Source organism: Euphorbia lathyris, chromosome 10 (genome assembly GCF_963576675.1).
Source record: "Euphorbia lathyris chromosome 10, ddEupLath1.1, whole genome shotgun sequence".
Lineage (NCBI taxonomy): Eukaryota > Viridiplantae > Streptophyta > Magnoliopsida > Malpighiales > Euphorbiaceae > Euphorbia > Euphorbia lathyris.
Window position 1 is genome coordinate 30579902 of NC_088919.1, and position 22442 is coordinate 30602343.

At 34.3% G+C, this 22442-nt stretch overlaps 1 protein-coding gene across 2 annotated transcripts; it reads left to right on the plus strand.

Moving 5' to 3' along the window:
* The first annotated feature begins 12798 nt into the window (after positions 1-12798).
* On the plus strand, positions 12799-17198 carry LOC136209622 (F-box protein At3g58530). Of its 2 annotated transcripts, none has more exons than XM_066001143.1 (12): positions 12799-13092; positions 13185-13244; positions 13441-13524; positions 14104-14216; positions 14336-14411; positions 14642-14712; positions 14965-15051; positions 15141-15213; positions 15295-15362; positions 15460-15528; positions 16113-16218; positions 16839-17198. In XM_066001143.1, the coding sequence occupies exons 1-12, from the start codon at positions 12919-12921 to the stop codon at positions 16902-16904; spliced, it is 1047 nt and encodes a 348-aa protein (XP_065857215.1). In that variant the 5' UTR covers positions 12799-12918; the 3' UTR covers positions 16905-17198. The 2 variants fall into 2 exon arrangements, with proteins under 2 accessions (XP_065857215.1, XP_065857214.1); XM_066001142.1 differs by having other exon boundaries at positions 12802-13092; positions 14086-14216.
* The last annotated feature ends 5244 nt before the right edge of the window (positions 17199-22442 follow it).

Here is a 22442-nt window from a genome sequence, read left to right on the forward strand (position 1 = left end):
ATCGCAATCAAAAGAGGCAGGGGATTCAACTCGGTCAGTATTATAAAATTACTTAATTTAGTATGCTATCAATTCCTTATATCTCTATACAAATTAGCAAGGCATTAGCTGCTATTAACCGGAAGGAGATCATGAGGAAACTTACCAAATTCATCTATGATGAAGAAAAGACTTTGGAGGTGAGATTTTTCTCTTGCTTGTTTCACTTCATAATAAACTTTCGACTTAATGCACCGGAGTGGCCCATGCTTTTCACATTTTCATGCACTCTTATAGTTTAGCCTTTTCTCTTCTTTGCTCAAAAAAGCATTTGCATCAGGTACTATGATGTTACGAAGAATCTTGCTGACTTCTGATTCTCATCTCACTTGTTAGATGTTTTTCAATTGATTCCTTTCTGGGTAAATTGCATCGACACAAAAGCCAGTTGACTATATGCGAACAAAACGCCATAACATGCCGACTTTTATGAAGCCGCGTAATAGCTGGGATATAGTCAACTGTATTCTTTGCCAAATCGACACACCTGTGAGTTTTTATACACAAACTGTTCTGAACAATTTAATTGAAATTAAATGTGACGTTCAATAATTTTATTGGAAGAAAATGAAGTTCATTGACCTTATAACAGTGAGTGCAATTCATCTATTCAAAGTATTATTTTCAGAATTTGAGAAGTTTCTTGGTCATGCTTGCTTATCTTTTTCCAAAGCAATATTAAGCTAATAACAACCATCATCATTCAATCACGCAATGCTTAACTGAGTTTTATGTGCTCTAAATACCTCTTTTCCTAACAACATGTAGTAATTGGGTTTATTTGATTTGCAGAAAACCGAAAGGTATTAACTGAGAAGATAGATCAATTGAATTCTGCCATCGACGAGGTTTCTTCTCGGCTCCGAACAGAAGATGCTCCGAATGGAGTGGCAGTAAACTCATATGAAATTGAAGCTGCTATATGGGAGAGTCACTGATCATGTTACAGTATAATCACACCGCCATTATCAACCACGATGACAAACGTTATTTTCTGAATCATTATAATCATTATAAAATTACTTTCTAAATCATTATAATTTCTTTTTTTTATCTACTATTATTATTAGGGATAAGGTACCAAAATAGGTCTAAGGTTTTTGGGGAAGTACCAATTTAGGCTGAACGTTCAAAATAGCACCAATATAGGTTAAGCCTATATTGGTGCTATTTTGTACGTGATGCCTAAATTAATGATATATTGTAAACGTTAAGCTTAAATTGATATTATGTTGTAAATGTTAAGCCTATATTGGTGCTATTTCCATAACAAAAGTGGCGTGGAATTGACGTAGGCATGGCTTAGCAGACTTTGCCTTCTGCCTACTCCCAAGCAAAGTGGCGTGGGATTCATGAATTCCATAACTCCATACAACATTATTTACAATTATGTCATTAGTTAATATTTGATTATTGTTTAATTAATTAAGTTACTAATTAGTCCTTAAGTGGTGAATTGTTTTACTTATTTTGTAAGCACAATTAGTCTACTTTTAGTCGAGTTAATTAGGTATTTAAACTTAGTTTCTTTTAGGTTGTACGACAGACATCAATTATCATTGAAATTAAAGTTCAGAATTTCTTCTCTTGAGATTCAAGTGAGAGTTTCTCTTGTGTTCTTTGGGGCACTACAACTGAACAATTCGGAATTGAATCCTTGTTAGTTAGACTAGGCATTGGGTCTTTGCAACTCCGTTTTGCAGGGGTTTTCTTCCGTCTCAATTTATCATTCAGATTTTATTCTTGGTTGTTGGAGATTGGGATTGGGTCTTTGCAACTCCATTTTACAAAGGTTCTTTTCTATCCCACCCTGATTAGTTAGCTTGCTTGGGGGTCAAAGCTAGTTGTTGGGTTTTTGAGGCACCATTCCTCGTGGGTTCGCATCAGTTCCGGTGTCATTGAAGCAAGCATGATGCATCCTACATGTTCATCATCGGACTGATGCTTCTGATAAACATCGATCTCTTCAATGGGAGCATCATCAGATGGAACAACGGGTATCGGTGTATCCAATACATACCCTATCTTTTCGAACTTCAAAACGATTTTGAGGTTGCGAAACCAGTCAGTGAAGTTTGAACCATTAAATTTGTTATCGATAAGTATATTGCGCAGATCGGTTTTAGACATGCTAACTCGAGAGTGAGAAAGAGTGGCAGATATTATTCATTTGCTTTAATTTACTTCAATTTAAATATAGGACTTTTAATTTATTTTAAATTGCTCCCACTATGTTCATTCAGTTATTTGTATTAAACGAATTCTATGTTTCAATTAATAGCCTTTCTCACTTTGAGAAGGTCTGACATGTTTTAATTATTTTTGCTGGTTTGTGTTTTTCATCATCATTTCTGTAACAACTCATTAATCATTAAATGGCTATCTTTTTCCTTTTCATGTCAACATTCTCTGGACAAGATATTCTTTATAGGAAGTTGTGGGAAAACCAAGTGCCCTAATAATGCAAACTAAAGACATCTGTCATCAAATTATCAATTCGTGCAACAAATGAGCATAAAATGAATGAAAATAGCCTGAGACTTTTAACCTCAAAATCACCAGCAACCAAAAAGATCTCATATTTGATGTTTTTGTCTGTTATATCCACATAAACACAACAGTAACATATAAGAACTTGAACATTATAGTTGGAGCCATAACTATAAGAAGTAATGAAACTGACAAATTAGTTTTAACGGAATTCTTATAAACAAGCATGTAATTTCAGCTACCTAGAAAAAGTATTATCGGTTCAGTTTTCTGACTCCAAAAAAAATCCCCTCATTCTAACATATCCTTCCCAAACAATACTATTTTACTCGCTCTCAGACTTCATCTTCGTCCTCGCTAGATAAATACCTACATTAGATTAAAAAAATATTCATATCTATCAAATATTCAATAACAGAAAAAAATAGACAGATGAAAAAGAACATTAAATTTTCTTACTGAAGTGATGGGCAATTTCTTTTATCATGAGCTTGACCAACTTGACCGCACGCATTGCACTTTCTAACTTTTTTTTTTTTTTTGCTTTCATCATTGCCTTTTCTTTTCCTCCTTTGAGCCTTTTTCCACACCCTTTTGCTCGCACTTTATCTGGCTCATTATAAACATGTTCAAGGCAATTCAAATCATTTTCACTTGTATCAAGACTACATAAAGAGCTATTTTTTTCTTCAAAATTTGTCAGTCTATCAATTTTCTCACGAATTTCTTGAAGCCCGTCTTTTAAAATATTTTTTGCTTCTTCACATATGAAGGCTTTATCAATCAAATCTACACAACCTTTCACTACTTGACTCCGTTCCAAGATAAATTCTTTGTCATCATTTATAATCAAACCGCCATTATCAACCACGACCCCTGCTTTTGCTTCCTTAGTCCATCTCTTTTGGATGTATTGGTCTGGTAACTTGACGAAATCTTGATATTTAACTAAATAACTCAAGATATGCCTACATGGGATGCCAAAGCTCTCTAATTTTCTACAACTACAAGAAGCAAAATTAAGTTCCTTATTATATAAAAGTTTACGTCCTTTACTGTCTACTCCATTATTTTCTTTAACCGTAAACATCAGCTGATTCTCGGTTTCACTAATAAGCTCAATCTTGTACTTCAAACAGACCCACATTTCATCCTCAAATATGTAATAGATTTCATTTGTATAAATCTCAACCATATGATCCAAAAAGTCATGATTCATTTTTATTTTAGGCCTCTCATTCATATCTTTGATATCTGCAACCAATTCCCCATGACGTTGCTTAAGGAGTCCCCTACCAAACCTCACCATAAAATCAAACAACGAGTTGCTTTTGTTGATATATTTCTTGAAAAATGCGTGGTTGGTCTCTGCTCGTTGGCTACTAGACATGTTCGCTGAGAAAACATGATTAACATATGCTGGAATCCACTTAGACCGAATTTTATAGATATTTACCAACCAATCATTATTGTTTAATCCATCTTCCGCGACAAGTTCTGTCCACTTCAGGTCAAACTCTTCAGGACTCTCTGAATTCCATATGCAATCATGAAACTTTCTCTCATATGTTGCATATATTTTTGCACCAATTTTTTCTGAAAATTTTGACACAATATGCCAAATACAGTACCTGTGAATAATGCAACAAGAAAACAATACAAACTTAGTTCAGCAATGTAATAGGTATTATAGTACTATACATGAAAAGCATAAAAAACATTATTAGCCATGGATTAAAAAAATAGGCATAAAGTAATATGAAAAAAATAACATGTGCAAGATATTTGGCAAGGTTGTCGATATGGCAATTGTCATTGCTGGATCTTGATCAGTAATTATCATTTTAGGCGCATCACCAGGCATAGCATCCAAAAATTGTTTAAATAACCACACAAAATTGTCAGAATGTTCCCCATTCAATAATGCGCAAGCAAAAACAATAGTTTGTCTATGATTGTTGACCCCTAAAATAGGCGCAAATATCATCACGTACCGATTGGTGTTGTACGTAGTGTCAAAAATGATGACATCATTATAAAATCTATAACTCCATCTCATTGTTGCATCAGCCCAAAAACAACGTGTAATTCTTTTATCATCATCTGCATCAATCTTGAAATAAAATGAAGGGTTTTTTGCCACCTCTGATTCGAAATATTGATGCAATATATCTCCATCACGTCCTTTTAACTTCAACCTTTTCTTTGTTTCATGATTATACAAATCCTTCTGTGTGCACCCGAGATTTTCCATTCCCCCTGCTTGTACCTGAAGAAAATTATATTGCTGATGCGTAGGTATATTCACTGTCGATAGTTGTTCATTCAAGGATTTTGCAACATATGAAACTTGGCGATGAGACCGTAGGAAGGGTGTTTTTGATGGGGTTAGTAACGGGTGATTGTGATGCTCATTAAATGTTTTCACCGTAAACAAATGTTTTTTATTTCTCACGACCACCAATTTAGCGCTACAACCAGCTTTGTATTGTCCCCTACGCCTTTTCGCATCAACATCACTAAACTTTTTGGATTTACCTTCCTTTAAACATACATATTCTTTCCTACTAATTTCTCCGGTGCTCTTTTTTATCTTCGACGAAGACATTCGAACGCTAAATCCAACTTTTTTTGCATAAGCATTATAGAATTTATAAACATCATCTAATGTTTCAAATTCTTTTCCTTTTGTTGGCTTAAGTTGATCACTTACCCCTTCGTTGTCGGCATCTTGTTCTCCGTCAGACTCTTCGTTATTCATGATATTATTGCTCAAATCATGAATTTGAAAGGTAGAATCATTATCATCTTCCATCTGTTTAAAATAAAAAAAAAAAGATCAGATAATTATTTAATCTCAATAACAACAAAATCAGATGCTTATTTGAACTCAATAATAATAAAAAAACAAACCATTATTGCTCAGGTGCATGTAAAAAACAAACTATTATTTGAACTCCACTTTAATTCCATTTTTATTCTTTAGTGCAGGTACTCTTGTTTTATTATATTGCTGAATTCTTTTTTGCATCAGCATTCCTAACATTTGATTTGTGATTACATAATGCAATTACTTTATTTTATATAATATAATATGAATTGTTTTTAGATAACAGGAACACAGGCAATAAAAGGGACAAAATCAGACCCAATAAACATCAGACGCAATAAAAAAATCATATGCAATAAAAATGCAGTCCATTGGCAATAACACTTAAAATCGGCAGATTCCCTTTAAATAAGAAGATTCATGGCCTGACAATTATTCATAGAAACCAGATAATTAAATAAGATATATTCACGGAAACTCACCGATTTGTGATTTGTGGTCTGGCCGGAGGTCTGAATCTTTCAAAAGGAAGAAAGGAGTGAGTCGTGAATTGGAAAGAGGGAGAAAGTTATGAATCGCGATCAACAGAGGGGAAGAGAGAGAAAGAGAAGGTGAGTTAGTCGTGAATTGGAAGAAGGAATGAGAATCCGTGAATAGCGATTAACAGAACGGAAGAGAGAGAGAGGTGTGTTAGGATTTTAAGTTTAATTTAATTAAACAAGTTAATTAAATAACTCTATTTCTGTTCGGCCCACTCAATACTCCACCCTATAATTAACATTTCGCCCTCTAGTTCCAAGTCTCATGTGTGACCCAATAGGTTCTTATCACTACTAGTCGTATATAATTATTGAATTAATTTCTCCAAATTATATTCAATCGATTGTATAACGGAATGAGTGCGCAGACTGTGAATAGCAGAACCGTAAACATTCCTCCAAAGTAATAAGAAGACAGGTTGATTCCATCATTTACCTTTCTGTATTAGTTATAGTATAATTCGATCCTTCATCAGCTATATCCTTTAAACGAATCTGTAACTATGGATTATGTCAAGTTACATATAATGAGACGTTTGTTTTACTTGTTCAGGTAGAATTAACTCTGAATAGATATGTTAAGTGAAATCTCTATTTCAACTCTTAACCTTATCACCTTGCAAGGATTTCAAGTTAATTCTCCATAAGTGGCCTTTGGATATATCTCTCATTTATCAAGAGTGAACGAATGCTCAATCTAATATTAACTATCCCGCAATTACTTTATGTGATACCCACCGCCTAACACACACACCCCATGATCATTCCTTTTAATGGATCGTGTTTGCATAAAGTCAAAACATCACACTCCATAACCTAGAATCACTAATTAATATTTATTTGAGTCTGAGAATTACGTATACTTACTAATACCATTTGAGATAAACAGGTAACATAGGATAAAACCATCCATCCTGTTATCTCAAGTCGGGTCCTCGGTCCTAATGAACTCTTCACCGGATCCATGTAACTGTCCATATATCTCCATATCTGAAGCTTGTGTGAGCAGCTCTCTGTTCACAACAGAATACATTATTATATGCCAGTCTCAATAGCATTATGTTAACCCATTAAACATATTGCTTGACTTGGAGTCGTTTTAAGTTTATTAGTTTATCATAAAGTTTAGTCTCATTTCATGCTTGTATGAACACTTTATAATCGCTTTAAATAAACTTTGGGATTTCCTTTTATTTAACTTTAGTTAGTTCTTAATAAAAGATGAATGCCTTTATATATAGTTAAACATACTATATCTTATGAAAACAAATGACTTAAAAGAACAATTCATTTACAAGTATTTGTATCCTAAAACAATTGTCTATATGAAATAAAACCCTAACACTACGAACCGATCAAACATAAATGTTATATGAACCCTCCCCAGTCCTTCCAATATATGATGGCCATCGAGCAAATCTTTTATCTGCTATGATGATAGCACAAGACCCGCATACTGTGAGGAAATGGAAGAAGACAAAGCTAAGAAAGAGCATAAGCAAGAAAAAAAAGGAAAGCCAATGACGGGAAAGAGGAACCCCACACTATGCCATTTCCTTTTCACATAACACAAGATATATGACAAAAATTTGTTTTCATGTCGTCTGATTGTTTTTGTGACACTATATTAAAATTATGTCATCTGAAAGCTTAAGTATAAACAACCTCAAATCACATGCGGCATTACGATGACACACAGCTGTCATCTCAATAAAACACGATTTTGATTGAAAAGGTATGTAATCATTAGATGACACCACATATATATGACTGTCATTATTATCTAAAAACCAAAAAAGCGGCAAACAAATATTAGTTTCGCGGGGGAGCAAAAAGTTAGTAAATTCGTTTAGCGCGCATAAAAAAGAAAGGGATATAAAAGGCCATTATGAATAAACTCATCTTTCACTCATCTTCTTTATCGAGCTTATCTCTGAAAACCTTAAACACAACCTTGTCTTCTCCATTATCATCTACATCCTCTGAATCGTCTTCGACCTCGTGAAGTCGTCATCTCGATAAGTTTTTTTATTAGGGTATATTTAAGTCATATGATGTGTTCAAATGTTAAACATGTGAAATTAATGAAACACTGTATTAAATTTTCAAAAAAAATGGAATAACTAATATATTTAAGATGAAGATTAAATTTAATTAATTGTATTCGACATTGATACTACAATAATATGTAGACAAACTTGGGTTTTTAAAAGTTCAAAGTTTAAAATTAACTTGAAAAATATTTGGAAGACCCTACTAAATTTTCAAAATGCAACAAATAGAATAAATAATAAAATTTGAGGGACAAATTAGACTTTTCTATCTAAATAAGTAAAGACTTTAATAGAGAAGTCTAATGGATTTCTCTAACCTCTAAGGTGTCGTTTGGTAAGATGTAATAACCTTCGTAATGGAATGACCATTACATTGAAGGCTCATTACCATGTTTGGTTGCATGTTATAATTTCATTGTAATGGAAACATTGAGTTAAATTTTATTGAAGAAATCTTGTAATCCCCATTACATAGAAAAATGACTTGAATTCTCATTACATTGTCATCTAACCTCTCATTTCTCAAATCTCACCTCTCAATCTTGTCAAAAACGCAAAAAGTAGAAAAACATGAAAATTGAAAATGAGAAAAAAAAAACGAAAAACCAAAAAAATGTGAAAAATGAAAAAAAAAAAAAGAAAAACCGGAAAAATGAGAAAATAGAAAAACGGTGATTTTTTTTTAAAATGGAAATTAAAAGAAATGAGAAAAATGTAAAAAAAATATGAAAAGCGAAAAACTATTTATTGATTTCGGTTAATCTAATTTTGTATTTGATTTCGATTCGATTTTCACGTTTTTCGTTGATTTTAATTATGTAAATAAAATTTTATGATTGCATTTAATTAGGAACATATAAGTATTGTAATGGTTATTACGTTCCATCATAATTGTCAACTAAACATGTAATAGAATCAGTATTCCATTCCATTCCATTACAACTTTAATTATATTACGACATTGATTACATTACATTGCATTACGGCATACCAAACGCACCCTAAGGGACGGGTAATGAACGCGGATCTAATCAGTAAGTAAATCAATAGATTTAGGCTTATCTCTTGTAGCGCAGATCCGTTGAATAGGAGCGAAAGTAATTGACCTTGGCTTCGTATCACCAATCTAGGAGGTTACCACACCAAAGGAGTAATCACCTTTGATTCGCGAACTAAGAACGAAACTCAAAGACAAAGGAGAGAGAGGGGGGCGCATAGGAGAGAGAGAGAAAGATAGAGAGTCTATCTTCTATTATGTTGTCTTAACTTGTGTTAGGGGTTTAGCCTCCGTAACTATCTATTTATAGTTAGGTTCAACCCTAACCTTAATCCTAATCAGACTAGGTTACGGGCATGCCATAAATGGATCAATAAATGGGCCAAAGCACATTTACTCCATTTATCCCTACATCTCCCACTCGCACATAACGGAAACATATTTCGTCACTTTGTCTTGTTTATACTCACAAATAGTTCATGCGACCGACATACAATCGAAAACTCAAACGTTGTATACTCGTTGGGGATATACAACCTCTAAAATTACGTGTGTAATTAAAAAATGGTATGCTTTATCCTAGACTTTATATCACATCCACTGTAATTGGCATTATCTCAACAGTTCATCTATATTCACAATAGTGCACATATGCATAACTATCCAGATTTGCGAAATATAGGAGAACTAGATGTGAACTTGATAAAGTATTTTCCCTCTTACTACATTCCTTCCATAATAATTCATTTTACTTGCCCAGTTGGCCCATGTCCGAGCTGAATTAGTACCTAACTCTTGAGGGCATCCTTCCAAAGTAGTCAAAATGAATTACACTTCTTGAACTAGTTAAGGGTATCAAGGATAATGTTTCGAGAAAAAACTTGTTTTTCACGTAGAGAGTCTCACGCTAGGAAAATGTGAGATTGTCCTTTTTCCATCTATTGGTCACAAAGCACACATGGTATGAAAAACATGTGCTACAGTGTTCCAATCCTTCCATCTGAAGAAAGTGCATCTCTATGCTCAAAACAACACCATACAAAGGTTTCAGTTTCGATGTGCCATACCATCAAACTTTAGTCTATCTCATTATATGACTACCTTCGGTTATCTTAGATAGAAGATTCAATTCAATCAACTCTGATTGAAATCTGAGATTATAAATAATCTTGTATATACATATATTATCCACTCATATGTATATTTCTATCCTGCATGCTAATGAACCTAAATCCATTGTTACTGCAAGACGACGCTAATTATTGAGCAAGTTCTCGTTTACTCAAAAATTCACCCCATCCTTCTATTTATCACCATAATTAACAAAATGAGGGTAAGCGCTCGTGTGAGTGAGCTGCTACTCTGTCTGACATGCTCAATTGCAAACATTAACATACAATATTTACATATACGTGTATTATAGGTGATTCAAAAAGACACTTTATTGAATTTGAAACACATGTTACAAAAGTTACATGTAGTAGAAATATGTTTAAATCCTAAGCAACCCCTGGGACCTAATATGTTTCACAAAAACATCTCTCTTAATAGGTTTCGTTAGAGGGTCAGCAACCATATCATGAGTCGAAACATATTTCATAGAGACTTCCTTGGGTGCAATTAATTCTCTAACAAAATGCTACTTAATCTCATTATGTTTTGCTTTACTATGAAATCTCTGATTTTTAGAAAAAGCAATAGCAGATTGACTATCATTGCTAATTATTACTGGAGAGCTTATGGTAACAACGTTTAAGTGATCCATGAATTTATGCTACTCTATCGAACGATCCTTCTTCCTAGGACATGTCTTTACAGTGTGATGTCATGTAGGACGTACGACAGAACTTCCTCCTTCTTAATTCTTTCCTCCTCTTCTTGCTTCCAACAATTCCAAACGCACTGCTTCCATCTGAGAAGCGTGTTCAACCCTTAAAATGTCCATAGATTCCTGAATAGAACCCATGTTGTATATTAGTTGCTTTGTCAAATTGTCCATCAAGCATCACTGCGCAGGCTTTAGCGACCCCAAACAAGCCTCAATTTGTTGATCAAGGCCTGAAGTGACAAAGAGAGGAGGAATATGATGATTACGAGAGTCCAACAAGCCACGATTTACTGTAGTTGAAGAGCTAAGAGTATCTTCTACTTTTTGATTGGGTAGAATTAGAGAATGAACCATTGGTTGAACAATTGGCGAGGTAACCTGCTGAAAAAGGGGCTCAATTATGGGATGAACCACCAACGACTGAACATAGACCATCTTTTATGTAATATTGTCCACCTTTACTGCACCAAAATGTTATCATAATTCTGTGTCTTGACTTCTTGATTAGAATGTCGTTCACCTGAGAACACAACAACCGTCAGAAAAGAGGCCAGAGACCGGCGAACCCTCTCCAATGATAAAGTCATTGATAGACTAAGAGAATATCAAAGGCTAGAAAGAAAGTATTTTCAATGATTAAAATGAATTACTTCGATTCTGGGAGCACCTCTACTATTTATAGATAACTAAAGTAATATCTCGAACACGTGGCGGCTTATGATAGGCCAGTGGACCATATCTTTGCGTGCCATTATGTTTATGAGAGCGAGGAGCGTGTATTTGAAATCAAGTGCCTTGATTGGTCCACACGCCTTCCAAAATACCCCTTTCAGTAAATTACCTTCAGTAATTATGAAGACGACCGAATGACTATCTTCGGTTCATACCTAAGTCATGACGGAAGCCTTCCATGTTTCTTTGTGTTGGGCAGAACCTATCTGAGTTTCTTAAATCATAGTGGGCCCACTTATCATAAGCTCAAATGATTTAATACTATAACACTTGTGTTAGAGTCTCAGCCTCCCTAGCTATCTATTTATAGCTATGTTAAACTCTAACACTAATCCTAATCAGACTAGGTTACGGACGGACCATAAATGGATCAGTAAATGGGTCAAAGCCCGTTTAGTCCATTTATCCCTACAATAAATTATCCTCATGTCTTATACCACCACCCCTCTAGGTATAACTTTAATGAGATAAGAGACTTATCTCTCACTTGTCTCTTATCTCTTAAACAAACATGAAATGACTTATCTCGTTTTTCTTATATCCATATCTCACCTCCTCTATCTGTTCTAACAAACACCCCATCACATTTTTGTTATGTATGAGTAAATTTGATATTGGTTGAAACCATAAATATTACTAACATTTATCATTTTAATTGTTTGGATAAATTTACGTTTTGAAAGATAATCTAAATTATAATATTTTTAAAGTAGAAATTTTAAAAATTCATAATAAAAATTAATTAAAAATACTATTTTGTATTGTTAATTCTCACCATCGGTATTTTCTACAATTTCATTAAATATATGTTATATCGATTATAATGTTTTTAATATGTTTTTTTATCTATTAATTGTTTTTTGTAAATTGATAAAAAAAAATATCATATTTTATAATTCTACTAACATATTATTTTTTTGTAGTCGTTTTCATCCATTCGTAGATTTTATATTGACTTTAACCTTTATTTATCTGAAGTTTTATTGCTTACATTTTTCTTATTGTTTTTTTTTATCTAATGAAAATACAAGCATTTTACTAAAAAAAAAATACTAATATACTTTTTTTTGGTAGAACAAAAATACTAATATACTAGTATTTAAATAAGTTGTAAAATTAACCACGGGATTGTGATAGAGTGGTAAAGGCTCCTCCTCCCTTAACCAAAAGTTCACGCTGTCGGCGGTGGATACACTTATGAAAAAAAAAAAAAAAATTGTAAAATCTATTTAAGAAAAATAAGTTGTAAAATCCGGTATATTCCGACGGTTTTAAAGCTAGAAAATAAATAAATGCATACAAAATTGTTCACTTCTTGCAGCAAGGAACGACAACTTTTGGTTCCTCAAAAAAGGTCTCTCTCTTAAAAATTCCATCGGCTGGAGGAATACACCGCAAGTAAGGAAAGAATGGAAACAAGTGAGGAGGAAGAAGAAGAGCTAACATATACATGGAGCAGAGAAACCTTACCTAGAGTGATGAAGATAGTGAGTACCAGACTCCCTCAAAGAGACCTAATCTCTCTTCTACTTGTCAGCCCTTGGCTTCACCGCACTCTCATCTCCCACCCTTCTCTCTGGCTGGTATTTTTATTTTCTATCTTTCTCATTTTCCCCCATCAATTTTTACTTTGAATCGTTTCCATGATCTGTGTTCCCTTTTTCTTTTAATCAAGGTTCTTGACTTTCGTGAGATGAATAAAGCTGGAGATATACTTGTAGCGGCTCTTTCACTGGTAGATTTTCGCAATTTCTTTCTGTCTTTTTTTCCCCCCTTTTCAAATGGCTAAAAATGATTTGATATCCCATGCTATTTTTTTGTGATATAATCAATTGGAAATATGTAGACTGCGTTTTTGGTAGAACTTAGTTGATGATATTTTTCTGTTATATGTTTGATTGAAAAAATAGTCTACTTCTGGTCTTTTGCAGTCAAGATACCATAATTTGAAGCATATCAACCTTGAATTTGCACAAGATATTGAAGACATTCATCTAGAAGTCCTCAGAAGCAAGGTATATGTGGATTTGATTAGGTTGACAAATTAGATTATTCATTGCTTCATACATTAACAAATCAAGTGAATTCAGGATCCTTTGAGTCTTTCATTTTATACATTAAGGTTTAATTCATGTGAGATTCATAGGAAAGGTAAATGTTTATAAGAAAGGGTATACGTATCATTTCGATACCTAATCCCAAGAGACCTTTTTGTGAATTGTGAAAGCTTTCTATAAGCCGATTGATCAATTGAAAAGTGTAAAGTGTAAACTATGGCAATGTGAGTAAATCGCAATATCCTTTCAAAAATTATAGGAGTGTTGGCTCTAGCAGTTTGTAAATTGTACCCTATTCAACTTGCTGATCAAAGGTTAGTCTGAATGTTTCAAGTGCAAGAAAGAAAAGAAGGTGAATTGCACTTAAGTTTTCAATATATTTCAGAAGCAAGGATTAGTATGGGAATTTAATTTACCTTGGTTTTCATATTTGCATCTTGTCTCAAAATATTCCATATATGATTTATTATTGTTAGTAAGGGCTAATTTACAATCCCTGATAAAGTTTAAACATCTCAGTCTATCAGCTCCCTGCAGAACCTGGAATCTTTGAACTTGAATGGCTGCCAAAAGATATCTGATAGGGGAATTGAAGCTATAACCAGCTGTTGTCCAAAACTGAAGGTCTTTTCAATATATTGGAACGTGAGGTACTTGAACATGTGCTACATTTGTGAATGACTGAATGTACATCAGTATCTCGAATGAACTATTAAAACCTAACCATTTTCTTCTTCTAACAAGATTTGGCATGTTCTTTGAGCTTCAGGGTTACAGATGTTGGCATTAAGAATTTAGTGGAGAGCTGCAAACATATAATTGATTTGAACTTGAGTGGCTGCAAGGTACATGATCCATACTCAATGGAGGTTTTGTTTTATCCATTTCCAGTAACAAGCAGGATTATCTAGAGCACAAAAGTGTACTTGAGTGTAGGCAATAAGAATTATGTAATTAGAATGTAAACTGGATGATGGATGCAATGTTATGACTATATGATGCAAATAGGCCTCATTATTGAAATTTACTTTTCCCTTACAACTGAACACTAAGCTTTGTTTCCTAACTGCTACAGAATATATCAGACAAAAGTTTGCAATTTGTTGCTGACAACTACCGAGATTTACGGTCATTGAACCTAACTAGGTATGTAATTGGTTGATAGAATATATAAATATGACAAAATAAGCTCACACTGAAATGAGAAAAAAATGTTATCTTTGTTGTTTTCTTGTTCTCATGCATAAGAAAATTTTAGATTGCCAATATCTCGGAAAATAAGTATATAACTGCGGATGTTACATCAATTCCTAAAATATTCAGTTTGAATGGTCTTATATACTGTAGCACTTGTCTGATGGAGTAGCATGCATCTTCTAATTATCTCGTTCTTCATAGGTGTGTCAAGCTTACAGATGGTGGCTTGCAACAAATGTTGTCCAAATGCTCCTCTCTCCAGAGTTTAAATCTTTATGCCCTTTCGACGTCGGTACTGATGTTATCAATATTTTCTGTCGTGTTATTTCTGTACATGTATTTCCAAGTTATGGTACTTTGTCTTTACGTCCTTTCAGGTTGACTGACAAAGCTTACAAGAAGATGTCAAATCTATCCCTTCTAAGTTTTTTAGACTTGTGTGGTGCACAGGTGAAAGTCAATTTTCCTGGACAGGTTTTTACATCGAGTTCTGTAAGCTAAAAATTGATATAATTTGAATGGAATTCGCAGAATCTATCTGATGAAGGACTTTCTTGTATAGCTACGTGCAAGAATCTTATCACTCTCAATTTGACATGGTGAGTAAAATTAGAAATCTAATGGAAACTCATGAAACCCAAAGTTATTATTACATCAAAGGCTTTATTTTATTTTATTTTATTTTATTTTCAATAGGTGTGTTCGAATCACTGATATGGGGGTTATAGCTATCGCTGAAGGTTGCACTGCTCTTGAGTTTCTTAGGTAAATCACCCCCCACCCATTTCTTCTTTGACATTAACCATGCATGGGAAAATATGATTTTTTTTTTACTTGAGACGATGATTACTGAGAACTTTGTATATTGCTTTTGGCCATTTTTGTCTTCAAACATTCTTGATTTACAGTCACTTCTAAGCTCTATCCTGCTGTAGCACTTTTAGGATACTTTTTATGGTCAAATTGAACCCAAAACCAAGGAGTTTGTTTCCCATTCTGTTCCATAGTTCAGGCTATATTAGCGTCTCCTGGTGGCCAAGCTTGAGAATTGTGATTGTATCATGCTCAAATACCAAGTAATTTTTGTCATTCAGCTTACCTGCTGCTAATTTTTCTTGTGTTTTCTTAGCTTGTAATGGAGTTTACAGATAACATCTAAATGTAGTTCATCAGATAATCTGAGGTTTGCTGAACAAATGTCAATATAATTTATTTTTTTGACTAATTATGTGAAAGTGACATGGATCAATGTTTTTTGAACGTGATGGTTTCTTTAGCGGCTCTTATTTACTTATAAGAAAATTTGATGCTACAGACTTGTTTCTGATGTCATTGAATGCATGATGCAGTTTGTTTGGAATAGTTGGTGTGACTGACAAGTCCCTGGAGGTCCTTTCAAGATTCTGCTCAAACCAAATTTCAACCCTTGATGTAAATGGATGTGTTGGCATAAAGGTACGTGGTTATGTCTTTTTCTTATTGTTTGTTTACTTGTAAGTTTATGGGTACTAGGTAGGTCCAGACAAAGAAGAAAGCCTTTTGGATCCAAACTGCAAATCTCTAGAACCCTTCTTTGCCCCAGGGTCGAAAAAGCAATTTACTGCCTAGAATATTTCAGGCGAATGTTATCAATGCTGGTTATTTATTTGGAACGGCGAAATCTTTTATTTTGCAACCATCAACAAAACACAGTTGGTCTCACTAGGATAATATCTTCTAGATTTTCCAGATTACTTGTAATATTGCCATACTGTGTTATGTTTTCCCTCATTTCCATTATGCTTCTACACTATCTTGCTTGCCCAATCGCAGGTTCTTTGGGGCCATGTAAACTGACCCATTTAAAAAGAAAAAGATTAGCCTAAATTACAAGAAAGTTTGGGTAAATAATTGGGGTTTGACATGTTTATGAGTCAGGTTTAACGGGTTTGCACATGAGAATGCTTACTCCAAGTTTAGTCCAGCCACTGTGAAAATCAGATTCTAAGTCCAACCTTAAAAAGTAGAGGACGGAAATTACTTGTTTTGTTTGCCTTGTATGTTTTGTCTTATGTTTTTTTCAATTTCTTTGGCAGAGAAGAAGCCGTGATGAATTGCTTAAGCTGTTTCCAAATTTGAGGTGTTTCAAAGTACACAGCTGATACTTTGTTGGGAAATATGTATTGCATCACTTTAATGTGTTTCATCTTCTAGTCACTGGTTAAGAATTAGATGCTTTGCTTTGTGCAATTATAACAGCATTTACTTTAATTTTGTTTCGTAAAATGTGGAGAAGAAAAGCTTCTAAATACAATTTCGCTAAATCCACATCAGACATAAAATTTACTTTGTAACTTCAAATACCAGATAAGATGAGTGATCTCATACGCACTTCCATTTCGTATCATCATATTCTATTCTATTATATATAGAAATATCTGATTATTTTTATTTCATTATGCTTTTTCATATATGTTTTTGTCAGATGTAAGCTTAGGGGTGTTCAACTTGGGTTGGGTGGGTTACAATTAGATTTTTACCCAACCCATGTAAGGATACCATTTCATGGGTTGGATGGGTTATAGTGGGTTATGTGGGTTGTAATAATTTTTTTTAGGTGGGTTAGATGGATTGGGTTATATGGGTTATAGTGGGTTTAAACTTATTTTGTTTCTTTACTATTTTTCTCTTTTTTTTTTTTTAAATCTCAAATAGTGTAGGTTAAATAGTAAAAAAGTTAAATTGATACTATGTGGTTTAAAATATTATTTTGTTCTTTTTATTTTATCGAACCATAAATCTCAAATAATAATAAAATATAAGGATATAAAGATTAAAATTTCTGGAATTCCAGAATTTCTGAAATTCTGAAATTTTTGAAATTCCAGAATTTTCAAAAGCCCAAAATTTCCGGAATTTCTAAAATTTCAGAATTTCTGGAATTTCAGAATTTTTAAAATTCCAGGATTTTCAGATTCTGGAATTCTAGAAATTACAGATTCTGGAATTTCAGAATTTTCAGATTCTGGTATTTTAGAATTTTTGAAATTCTAGAAATTTTGGATTCTGGAATTCTAGAATTTCAAATTTTTTGAAATTCCAGAATTTTCGGATTCTGGAATTCTAGAATTTTCAGATTCTGGAATTTTAAAAATTTTAAAATTCAAGTTCCAAAATTTTCAGAATTTATATATATATATATATAGTGCGTTACCAACATTAGTACAAAAAAAATTGTTAAAATTTTAATAACTAAGTTTGTTACATATAATCAATTAAAGTAGACCTGGGTGGTTAAAAGCCTCGAGTGGAGAAAAAAAAGAGAGTTAGGAATCGAAAATAATAAAAAATTTAGTGTCTTTACTTAACGTAATAGAAAGAGTCTCATAGTTTTCTTCAAAAATCTTTTTAAGTAGGACCAACGTTTTTTTATCCATTTAAAATTTTAAACACATATTTTTTTTAATGGAGTACATGAATCGCTAGAATCAGTGGACTCGCTCGATTCACCACCGATTCGGGCGTCATGTCCGATTCAGGTACGTTTTTCACGTTTTAGAAGATGGTTTGTTAGATGGGTTATGATAAACCATAAAAAAAATAAGATTTATAACCCATTCAACCCATCTAACCCACATAATATTACCTTTTATGGGTTGGATGGGTTGAAATTTGGTGGGTTATAATAACCCAACCAATTTTGAATACCCCTGGCAGTTAGAATTTCATAAGAGAAAATAGCAAAATAGAGAGAAGAAGAAGAGAGAAGAGAAAGGAAATAGATTGGAAATTTCTATATTCATTAATGATACCTCACTCATACAAACTCATGAGCTAAATAGGGAATAATAGTACTGCTGATGTCATAGCCAGTACAAAACTACAATCGATATGTAAGAATAATTTTTTTTAAGATAAAAATATTCTGTTTCATTTCACAATATTTGGTTTCTTTTGATGATCTTCCAAACTATTAGCTAAGCAGAAATAGCACGAATCGATCAAATTTGTTTGGGTTTCAAAGTCTGCCTATTTTTTAGGCAGGTTTAGGATTGATTAAAATAGCACGTGTCGACCAGCCCAACCCGCCTATTAATATTAACTAATTAATTTATACATTAGCTTCTTCTTTTCTGTTAACTTGTGATGTCAATTTGAGAAATAATTCATCAAACAGTCTGCTCGGTCATGAATCTTGTTATATACACTTCACATGTGCGTCATTTTATCAGTAAAAAATCACAAACATATGTTAGGATGTGAAAAAAATTAAAAAATTAAAAAAAATTATTGTCTTTTGTACGAAATAGTTTGCTCGTGTTGTAGTAAGTAGTTGTTTAAGGTGACCATTGCTTGAGAGACAGAGGAAGTGACTGTAGAGTTGATGGAAAAGATGACTGAGATGAATGAGGCACATAGGAGGGAGATGATATTATTGAGGGAGGAGCCCATTTTTGTTCAAGACATGTGGCGATGGAATGCTTAGGAGATGCGTTAACCTAATCCTTCCCTTGGGGACGAGTACGTGGGGATATGAGTTCTCTTCAATCCAAAATATCGTTTCAATACAGAGTTGCCCTCCTAACCTGAGCATCTCTAGTGCTAAATTACAAATTTTGAATTTGTAAGGTGCTGTATAGGACAAGTTAGAGAGTCAAAGTAACATCCCATTAGAATGGGTGTTATTTAAAAAAAATTGGGTTAAAAAAATAATTAAATTAACAAATATGGACTGAAATGTTAATTGTTCATAAAGTAAACTCTATATTATTAGTGTTTGCAAGAGGGTGTCGGAAAAAACTAAAAAAAAGTACAGTTTTTGTACCGTAAAGTTTGTAACTTTTTTTTGTTACAAACCAAAAAGAATAACAACACCAATAGTGCTAGGTTACAACTCCAAATATGAAAGTCACAACCAATTTACAAGCATTAGACATGCTCTAAATACCAAAACTGGCATAACAACTAACAGACTCATCATTACAAAATAACAAGCACTAACGCCTACAAACAAGGAATTAAATAACAAATACAAATAAAGCAACAATAACAGACATAACTAACTTGAAGGTGACTAATTGCATAATTGGTCCTTCTACTTCCTGCGTTGGTGCGTGACAAAACCTCTCACTTGAGAACATTCTTGTCCCCAAGAATGCATAAATTATGGAAACTGCTTAAGTAACATAGAATGATCTTCCCAAGTGGCATCCAAAGCTGAGAGTCCAGCCCACTGAATTAAAAGATGAGGCACTGAACTATCACTAATGATAGCGTGCCTTGAGTTCAAGACCGGGATTGAGGGTTAACCTTCTTTTTTAGGAGACACATGGAAAACTGGATGTGCCTTGCAGCCAGGAGGAAGTTGCAACTTGTAAGCCACATTGCCTACCCGAGAAAGAATACGAAATGGCCTATAGAACTTAGCCGATAGCTTCCAGGAAAAACGGTGAGCAATAGAAGTTTGCCTATATGGTTGAAGTTTTAAATAAACCTAGTCTCCGGTATTGAATTCTCTGCTAGTTCTGTGCTGGTCAGCAAACTACTTCATTCTGTTCTAAGCTTGAAGCAAGCACTTTTTAAGAGAAGCATTCACGCTATCTCGAGCATGCAGGAGATCCTCCATTGCATCTACATCAGTAGATGGAGAAGGAAGAACTGGTAGAGGAGGTGTTATCCCATAAAGAGCTTGGAAGGGGCTCATTTTGAGTGCACTGTGAAAGCTAGCATTATACCAATATTCAACTAACCCCAACCATTTAGACCACTGTTGAAAAACACATGCTTCTCAAGCACCCTTCTAGGCATTGATTCAATCTCTCTGTCTGTCCATCAGATTGAGGATGATAGGCACTATTAAAAAGCAGTTTGGTGCCTAGTAATTGCATCAACCCTTTCCAAAAGATCCATGTGAATATTCTGTCATGATCACTGACTATAGTGCGTGGCATTCCATGTAGTTTGAAAATGTTATCCAGAAATACCTTGGCCATTACTACTGCTGAATAGGGATGAGTAAGAGGTAGGAAGTGGCCAGTTTTGGTGAATCTATCTACAACTACTAGGATGGAATTAAACCCTCCAGATTTGGGTAAGCCCTCCACAAAATCCATGGCTATGTCGCTCCAAGCTATATCTGGCATTGGTAAGAGTTGTAGAAAGCCAGGGTAAGGGGCCACATCAACCTTGCAGCGTTGACAGGTATCGCATTCTGTGATCCACCGAGTGACTTGAGTGGCCATTTGAGGCCAATGGAACCCTTGTTGTAGTCTGACTAGGGTACCCCTAATGCTAGAATGCCCTCCAAGTGGGGAACTGTGACAAACTTGAATGAGCTTTGTCCTTAGATCAGTAGTAGTTCCCGCATAGATTTTATGCTTGAATCTTAAACCCCCCCGGTAGGAATAGTTATTAGTTGACCCCTGTTGCACAACAAGTAATTGGATGAGCTTAACAGCAAACTCATCTGGATCATAAGAGGCATGTATGTCCTTAATCCAACTAGGCACCACTATTGAAATGGCTAAAAGTTGAGCATCTGCTTGTTCTGACTCCTCACTTCTCCTAGAAAGAGCACCAACCACCTTATTTTCCACCCCTTTCTTATACTGGATAGAATACTCCAATCCCAGTAATTTTGAAATGCCTTTCTGTTGGAATGTAACCTCTGTTCCAATAGGTACTTAATGCTTTCCTGACCTGTCTAGATAATGAACTTGTTACCCTCTAGATATTGCCTCCAAGTTGTCACAGTATGGAGAATGGCCAAGAATTCACGTTCATAAGCTGATAGTTTTTTATTTCTAGGACACAATGTCTTTGATAAGAAACAGATAGGCCTTTGGTGCTGCATGAGCACTACTCCTATGCCAGTGCCACTAGCATCACACTCCAATGTGAAAGGGTGAGTAAAGTCAGGTAAAGCCAAGACTGGTGCCTCAATCATGATCTTCTTGAGTTATTCAAAGGCTGCTGTTGCAATGGGGGACCAATGAAATTGATCCTTTTTAAGCAATTCAGTCAAAGGTCTACATATGGTACCATATCCTTTTATAAATCTCCTGTAGTATCCTGTCAATCCTAGAAATCCCCTGAGCTCGTTGATTGTTTTTGGCAAGGGCCAATTGCTGATTGTAGATATCTTGGATGGATCAGTAGACACTCCTTCTTTAGAGATGATGTGGCCCAGGTAAGAAATAGAGTCTACTCCAAAGTCACACTTAGACTCTTTAGCAAAGAGTGTATGCTTAATTAGTGATTCAAACACTAGTTCACTAGTGGAAAAATGGCCATTTGCATCGGCCGTTTAGGGCCATTTGCATCGGCCATTGGCCGATGCAAAAGCCCTCGATGCAAACGTGTCTGCATCACATTTGCATCGGTCGTCGGCCGATGCAAATGGTTGTAGCATTTGTATCGGCCCTTTAAAATGGCCGATGCAAATGCATCTTATTTGCATCGGCCCTTTAAAAGGGCCAATGCAAATGATTTAGCATTTGCATCACATATTAAAAAGGGCCGATGCAAATGATGTAGCATTTGCATCACATTTTTTAAAGGGCCGATGCAAATACAGTCTCATTTGCATCGGCCCTTTAAACGGCCGATGCAAATGTCATTTAAAAAAATAATTTGGATTGAATGGAGCTCTATAATATAGCAAATAGCTTTGATTCATATATATTAAATAGTAGGCAGCA